Raw genomic sequence first — 8,589 nt, 5'->3', positions numbered from 1 at the left:
ACAAAAAATCTTGTAGAATAACAAAGGTTTAAGATTTAATACACTGTTTATGGTGTTTAAACAATGGATGATAACAAAAAATCTTGTAGAATAACAAAGGTTTAAGATTTAATACACAGTTTATAGTGTTTAAACAATGGATGATAACAAAAATCTTGTAGAATAACAAAGGTTTAAGATTTAATACACAGTTTATTAGTGTTTAAACAATGGATGATAACAAAAATCTTGTAGAATAACAAAGGTTTAAGATTTAATACACAGTTTATGGTGTTTAAACAATAGATGATAATAAAAGCTAGTAAACTGACAAAGGTTTAAGATTTAATACACAGTTTATAGTGTTTAAACAATAGATGATAACAAAAGCTTACAGAATAACAAAGGTTTAAGATTTAATACACAGTTTATAGTGTTTAAATAATAGATGATAACAAAAGCTTGTAAACTGACAAAGGTTTAAGATTTAATACACAGTTTATAGTGTTTAAACAATGGATGATAACAAAAGCTTGTAAACTGACAAAGGTTTAAGATTTAATACACAGTTTATAGTGTTTAAACAATGGATGATAATAAAAGCTTGTAGAATGACAAAGGTATTTTGTATTTCCAGTAATCAGGTAAATATCAAACATTATTTATTATATTGAAGAAAAGTCTTACAAATTACATATCATGTATTCAATGTGACAAACTCTTATTAAAGTATGTTCATATGATTCCTGTGATTAGAAATAGCAAGCGTACTGAATACTTCCTTATAGTTGGGTTACAATGTTGTTGGCTATTTGTATAGGTAGTGTTCTGTTCAACAGAGAAAAAAATGTTGTTTCTGTTCTGGCATCTGAAAAATGGTTTTCATGTTGTTCTCGTTGATTTTTGAAGTTACAAAATGTGAAATTTGAGAATTCAATTTTACATTTATTTTCTACCAGCAGCGTAGGGCTTTCTGAGTTATTAGTTTTCAATTTTCAGTTCTTAACTTCATTGGATGTTGCCAGTGTTAATAATTAACTCAAAGTTGGAAGTTGTACTCGGCATGACAGGACTGATAGATTTAGCGAAAGTTGGCAAGATTGTAGCATTCAAGACCCCCTGTTGTTCAGTTAGCACGAATAAAATCTGGAATCCTTTTTCTATGAGATATATTCTGTATCAAAAACCAGTCTTATTTGTGATGTGATGAAGCTTTTTAACTGCTATAGAACATCATTTTAACACTGATGGATACGAGTAGTTTGTTGGTTTCTTTTCGTAGGTTGTGCAGCTGGAAGAACTGCTTCAGGTTCGTCATTCTGTGTTTGTAATTGGTAGTACTGGCACTGGCAAGACTCAAGTGTGTAGGACCCTTCTGAAAACATATCACAACATGAAACGCAAACCAGTGGCTCATGACCTTAACCCTAAAGCTGTAACAAATGATGAATTGTTTGGGATAATTAACCCATCAACAAGAGAATGGAAAGATGGTAAGTGTAATATTAACAAATTATTAATTGTTTGGGGTAATTAACCTCTAAACAAAAGAATGGAAAGATGTTAAGTGTAATATTAACAAATGATTAATTTTTTGGGGTAATTAACCTCTAAACAAAACAATGGAAAGATGGTAAGTGTAATATTAGCAAATGATTAATTGTTTGGGGTAATTAACCTCTAAACAAAAGAATGGAAAGATGTTAAGTGTAATATTAACAAATGATTAATTGTTTGGGGTAATTAACCTCTTAACGAGTGAATGGAAGGACCATAAGGGTAATAGAAACAGAATTTATTTTCACTTTTTAAGTATTTAAAATCACTTGTCTTGTCCATTTCTGTTATCATGCAATGTGAACAATTATACTTGTATCATAAATAATTAAGAGATGTTTCCATGCATTAGTACCTTTTTGTAGTTGATATGATTCAGCAAAGATTACTCTGACCATTATGATAATAAGGTGTAGAAGCTCCATACATTTTAGTTTATTGTGTTAACCTCGGTAGATGATTTTCTCTCTTTATGCTTGATTTAAAAGAACGACATATACTGGAAAAATGGATCTTACTAATGTCTCATGTTTTACTACATTTGGTTTTCAAGAACAGTGCTTTGTATGTTGCATACATGTAAAGAAATCTGACCTGATTCTTACTTACAAACAGACAACTTGTGTTTGTATGCTTGTATACTAGTGCACAGGTTTCAGCTTTAATTTTAGGGACAGGTTGTACTCATGCTCTTGTCTACTACAGAAGATATTATTCTCTGATAACTGGTTTTTATCAGACTAATTCCAAAACATACTTACCTCCTCTCACACTACAGCTGTTACTCGACTGCCAGGGTTTCTTCTTTTGCCCATCTAAGCATTGGTCTGATTTTTTCTCACTTGTTCCAGTCTTTTATACCCCACCTGTGATGCTCTCCACCTACGTCAGTGCGTCCTCTATCCTGGTACTGTATATAATCACCTCATTCAGATAATGTTGTCACTTCTTCTCAACAAAGCGTCACAAACTGGTTTCCCAGTGCTATGATTGGTCAGAGATACTTTGAGCATTCTTCGTGTTACCTATTTGATTTTCATATAAATAAAAAAAATTCTGATTGGCAGCCTGATTTATGGTATGAATTCTCGGATTATTATTTCCGTCACGGAGGCAAATAATCTGGGGGGAAGTCACTCTTGGTTGAGACTATTAGTGATTTATTCGTAGTGAGATAGAGACATATATTTGGTTCTGTGGTGTTTCTCCAGGGATCTCTGAGGCTGCAATTGAGGGAGATCCTCAACATTCTGGAAAGAATTTAGAATCGCTTTTTCCTGTGCCTTCTTTTAGTTTGTTAGTTTCTCAGTCCCCCTGTGGTACAGTGGTAAGTTTAAGGACTTACAATGCCAGAATCCAGGGTTCGATTCCCTATAGTGGACACAGCAGATAGCCCAGTGTTGCTTTGCTCTAACAAAACAAACTTACCTGACTAAATGTTGTTCCATTCAGTGGTAATCAACACAGTTTTTAAGTGAAATATAAAACATAAAAGAGGCCACTTTGGTATAAGTTGCCAACTCATTCCTCAATCTGAGTTGGAATTTTTTACTAGGCTTGTGGATGTCCAAGTTCATGGTGTTCCATTTTTGTGTACAAGAGTCAGGTATTGTGGTTGAGGGTTTTACCTTTAGACTAGCATTGGCTTCATACGGGTTCTGCCAAGTCGTACAAGTTTTTCCTGTCACTTTCATTCCATACCACTGTGCACACACCATTACATAGACGACTGGTTACTGCTGGCACCATCTCATCAATTGTCAGAATATCACACCCTGATTCTACTTTCAGAAATAACCAAAGCATCTATTCTTGTTCCAATTCAATATATCATCAGTCAAGTTTTTGTGTTTATTTCATCACATCTCTCAGTTGGACTCAGCTGACTCCCATCTGGCTCCACGCTATGTAACAGGATGCCCAACTCTCACTTACTTCTCCTTCTCCAACTGCACAGATGGTTCTTTCTCTTTTGGAAATGTGGATATCACTTGAATCCTCATGTCATTGGAATGAGAACACAAAAAATCCTTTCAATGATCATTATGCAACCAAGGGATCATAAACATTGATTCACTGGATTCCCCAGTTTCCTTAGTCAGGATCATTCTTCGATCTTGAGGAGTTGTTAAGTCAGGACACTACTAAGATATGGGTTCCTCTGCCATCATCCAATCCAGAGTTCCATCTCTTCACAAATGTCTTGCTTCAGAAATTCCAGGGTCTACACATGGAAGATGAGGCTTCCCTACACAATGTTTTAGTCCTTCTTGTTCTTCAAAAGGCAATGCCTTATGGTTTGGGCTTATTAAGGGGAAAATCTTCAGGATTCACTCTGAAAATTCCATGGTGTTGTCTTGCATTTCTCATTGAGAAGGCATTTGGTCTAGGGGGGGGGTCCTTGTTTTTGAATTCTGGACCTTCTTTCTCCTGACTACTCCTCTCATATCACTCTTCTAGCTTGCCTTGTTTCATGGGTGATGATTGCAGTAGCAGATGAATTGTCTCAACCCAAACAGATTCTCCCAACAAAATAGAGGCTGTGTCACAAGGTTCTGTTGGATTGGCTCTCATTTTGTAACTCTGATTGGTGAGTTGGCTACTCATTGGAACACCCAACTACTGGCAATTTGTTCTCCAGTACCTCACCTTTGGGCTTTGGCAATGGGTGCATTCCATCAGGACCGGATGGGATTACAACTCTAGACCTTCCCTCCAATTCATATGTTACCCAGGGTGCTAACTATGATTTGTTCCAACCCATTGTCAGGTCCTGTTGATAGCATTGGATTGGCAGCTATACCCTGGTTTCTGCTTCTGCGGTACCTTCAGGAGTTCCCACCTCTGCTACTTCTTCTTAGGCAATCTCTGTGGAGGCAGCCATGATCTGACATGGTACACCCGGCTATCCAGAAGTGCAAGCTTCAGGCATAGAGGTTATGCATTCTTTTCCATGGCATCGGGGTTTAATTTCTAGAGTTGCCATGTGTCTGTCTCAGTGTTTGCTGAGTCCCACAATGGACATTTCTCAGTGGAAATGGAACACACATATTGGCAATATTGTATTGAGAGGAGGTTGAACCGACTTCAATCAGAAGTGCCAACCATAACTCGTTTTTTGACCTGGCTCTTTAGCATGGGTTTTTGTATCTTTCACAATCGCCCTGTATAAAGCAGCCTTATCGACTACTGTTTGATACTCAGGACAAAATGTTCTTTGAGTCCCCAGTACTCTCTGGTTTTCTCAAGTCCCTCTGGGTCCTTTGCCCCAAACAACTATTCCAGTTATGTAACTGGTATATTAAAGTTACATTACATGCCCTTTCTCAACACCTGTTTGTGACCTTATTTTCATATGCTATGTATCACCACATGATTCACAGAAGATTTCTCACCTTCAAAGTGAGCCCATAATAAAATCGTTGTCTATCATCTCTAAAGGCATTAGCGGGGCAACAAAACCTTCAAGACCCTCACTGAACATAACAACGATCAAAATCTAATCATCATAGAAGTGAGAAATAGTGATCAAATGAATCAGTGAAAAAAGATCTACCAACTTTCCTGTCTGACAGGGTCTTGGGTAAGAAGAACCGGTCTGAGGACGTAGGTAGAATGGTAAAGCGTTCTGTGGACAAACAGCACAAATCACCCCAACCGGTGTTGTCTGTAGGTCAGCAGCAATGAAAAATAAGCTTTCAGATAAATAATCAGATTTGTCACATTTCTATGTCTTTAGCATCCCAGTTGAATTTTCTGTGGGAGGACATTGTTATAGACTGGTATGTGGACCTCTCCCAGTACTTGTATCTCACATTATTTGTTAAGCTGGCAGTATATTCATCTGCAGGTTTTTGCCTACCCCTTGTAACTGTCTTAACCACTTCCGATTATACAAACGGGTGTGTATTTTCATTGCTACCTTTCAGGATCCCTTACCTCAACTTCACAGGATCCCACTCTGTGGCAAGTGTTGCACAGGCAGATGTGCTTTTATCAAACCAATTCCACACAAGCAACCACTAATTCAATATGCTTTATCTAGGTTGCAAAAGGCACTGTAGAAATGAGATGTTCCATAAGACCACCTAGAGGCTGACCAGATGATTTTACTGTACCATGCTGGGCTGCCACTCATACACTATCAAAAGATTCTGGTCGTCCCTGCTGATCATCAGATTAAATAAAACAGGATCAGTTTGCTTTTAAAAATTTAGGGAACTTCGTTCACCTATTGCATTCTTTCAAAAGCACTGTTCCTCAGGGCTCTCCAATGTTTATTATCTCACAGGTTCTACTAGTGGAGCTAGGGAGTCCTTACCACACTTGGTTTCCAGTCACTGGGGTGGTTGACAGAGGCTTTTTTCTCCAGAGTGTTAGACAAATTTCCTCCACTCTCAGAGAAGAGGGCAAAGTTGGGGCTCTCCTACTGGGTCACTGGATGTTTTTTCCAAGATGTTGGTAGGAAGGGCACCAACCGACGTGGGAGCCTACTGGTTAAGATTTGATGCTCAGCTACTTGGTTGGGTTGAGCATGGCTCTTCTTTTTGATCAATATTGGTTCAACACATTGTTTATGTAAGAGGATCCATTGTCTCCTCATAATTCCAAATGTAGAGTGGTCCCATCCTGGGTCATTGGTTGACCACAGTTTGTTCCACGTCCTCCCCATAATTCTGTGGCAAGTGGAACTTACATTGACCACATAGTTGGAGAGTGTGGATAAGTGTTCATAATTCCAGACTAGATGAGTTCTGTTTCCTCAGGTTGAGTAAGGCATACAGGATCCCATTATTCCAAGTTTGAGGTGTTGCCTTTTGGTCTTGTTCAGGTTGAGGAGAGGATTTGTTCACTTCAGTGTTGCTTATCTTCTTGTTGTGATTCTGGTGGCTCAAAACACATCACTCTATGGCTACAGGTTCGGATCCACTCATAAGTATAAATATATATATATATATCTTGCAGTCCAATTGTCCTAGCCACCAACGTGGGATATAGGGACCATGGCTCTATAATTCCAACCCTGAGCCTTGGCTATGTGGTTTAAGCCTGGCCAATAGTGATGATAAATCGTGTAGTTCCACCCACAATACATGAATTAAGTTCTGAGTGAAGAGCATACCTGTTCTGGATGTAGTGCAGTCTTCCACTAGGGTGCCAATCTTCTACTGACACACCCATGATTTATGCAGAAGCTTTCTGTATGGATAATGCCCTCATTGTCCCCTCCACCTTCTCAATGTGGGATTCTAGCTGTAGTGTGAGCATAGGTAAGTATGTTTGGGAAGTTAACATTATCTGTATTTCCAATAATACTTCCCTTCACTTTTAAGTGGGCTATAAAAGAGTGGAACAAACGAGAAAAAATTAGACAAATACTTAAATGGGCAAAGGAAGAAACCCTGGCAGTCGAGTAACAGCTGTAGTGTTAGCGAAGGTAAGTATTATTGGAAATACCTTTTCAATTTATTAAAATGTTAAGTTACATTCTTACTGTTATCTACCATATTTTTCTCAAAGTGATTGCAGTCATTAAATGGGTTATTTTTTTACATTTACTTAATAGTAAAAGGAACAATATATTTTCTTAGGATTATTTTCTGTTATAATGAGAGACCTTGCTAACCTTCCTGGTGACGGACCCAAATGGATTATACTAGATGGTGACATTGATCCCATGTGGATTGAATCACTAAATACAGTCATGGATGATAATAAGGTAGGAATATAATCTTCCTCGTTAACTTGTTCATTTCAAAAATCTCTTTTATTTTAGGATTATTTCATTGTAAGCTAAGGTGTATTATTATTATTTTCTATGAGTTGATGAAGAATACGGTATATATAAAATAAAGTTTATGTGTTTTCAATATTTTGTAGTATGTTGCTGTTATTTGTAGTTGGTTTTAGAAATATATTTTTATCTTTAATATTCTTATAAGACACTTTTCGTATTTAATCTTTGTGGAAATTAAATGTTTGTGTTATAACTTCTTAATAACTTTATTGAATTTCAAGTTTCTTATTTGTAGCTCTTTCAGTGTGTTGTTAGATTATATTATGTGAGTCATACATACATGTATATAATTATGCTTTTACTTATGGTCACTTGAATAAAAGCATTTATTTCACAATAGAATGCTTCATATTAAAGTTTTTATAAAATGGGTAGCAGTTCTGTGATATTGCTTAGCTTATTAACTTATAAAAATAGTTTTATCAATCTATATGATTAAAACTACTCTGTTCTTGGTGTATTTATCATAAACTTACCTATTGTCAATCTATATGATTAAAACTACTCTGTTCTTGGTGTATTTATCATAAACTTACCTATTGTCAATCTATATGATTAAAACTACTCTGTTCTTGGTGTATTTATCATAAACTTACCTATTGTCAATCTATATGATTAAAACTACTCTGTTCTTGGTGTATTTATCATAAACTTTCCTATTATCAATCTATATGATTAAAACTACTCTGTTCTTGGTGTATTTATCATAAACTTTCCTATTATCAATCTATATGATTAAAACTACTCTGTTCTTGGTGTATTTAACAAACTTTCTATCAACTACTAAACTTTTGATATGTATTGAACCATCTTCCAATAGGTAAGTTTATGATAAATACACCAAGAACAGAGTAGTTTTAATCATATAGATTGACAATAGGTAAGTTTATGATAAATACACCAAGAACAGAGTAGTTGTAATCATATAGATTGACAATAAAAAAGTTTATGATAAATACACCAAGAACAGAGTAGTTTTAATCATATAGATTGACAATAGGTAAGTTTATGATAAATACACCAAGAACAGAGTAGTTTTAATCATATAGATTAACAATAGGTAAGTTTACGATAAATACACCAAGAACAGAGTAGTTGTAATCATGTAGATTGATAATAAAAACGTTTATGATAAATACATCAAGAACAGAGTAGTTTTAATCATATAGATTGACAATAGGTAAGTTTAGGATAAATACACCAAAAACAGAGTAGTTTTAATCATATAGATTGACAATAGGTAAGTTTAGGATAAA

The 8,589-nt window shown here is 35.8% G+C and overlaps 1 protein-coding gene across 1 annotated transcript in view; it reads left to right on the top strand.

Moving 5' to 3' along the window:
- LOC106474432 (dynein beta chain, ciliary-like) overlaps positions 1-8,589 on the top strand; it is a gene marked incomplete at its 3' end in the record, with an annotated part of 43,131 nt that overhangs the window by 14,181 nt on the left and 20,361 nt on the right. The window contains exons 7-8 of the mRNA XM_022402740.1: positions 1,262-1,472; positions 7,128-7,255. Of these exons, the coding sequence (XP_022258448.1) occupies positions 1,262-1,472; positions 7,128-7,255 (339 nt within the window). The remainder of the gene's footprint in view (positions 1-1,261; positions 1,473-7,127; positions 7,256-8,589) is intronic.

This window comes from Limulus polyphemus, unplaced genomic scaffold (assembly GCF_000517525.1).
Source record: "Limulus polyphemus unplaced genomic scaffold, Limulus_polyphemus-2.1.2 Scaffold7217, whole genome shotgun sequence".
NCBI lineage: Eukaryota > Metazoa > Arthropoda > Merostomata > Xiphosura > Limulidae > Limulus > Limulus polyphemus.
The sequence above is the reverse complement of the archived record's forward strand: the minus strand, read 5'-3'. Positions and strand labels throughout refer to the sequence as shown.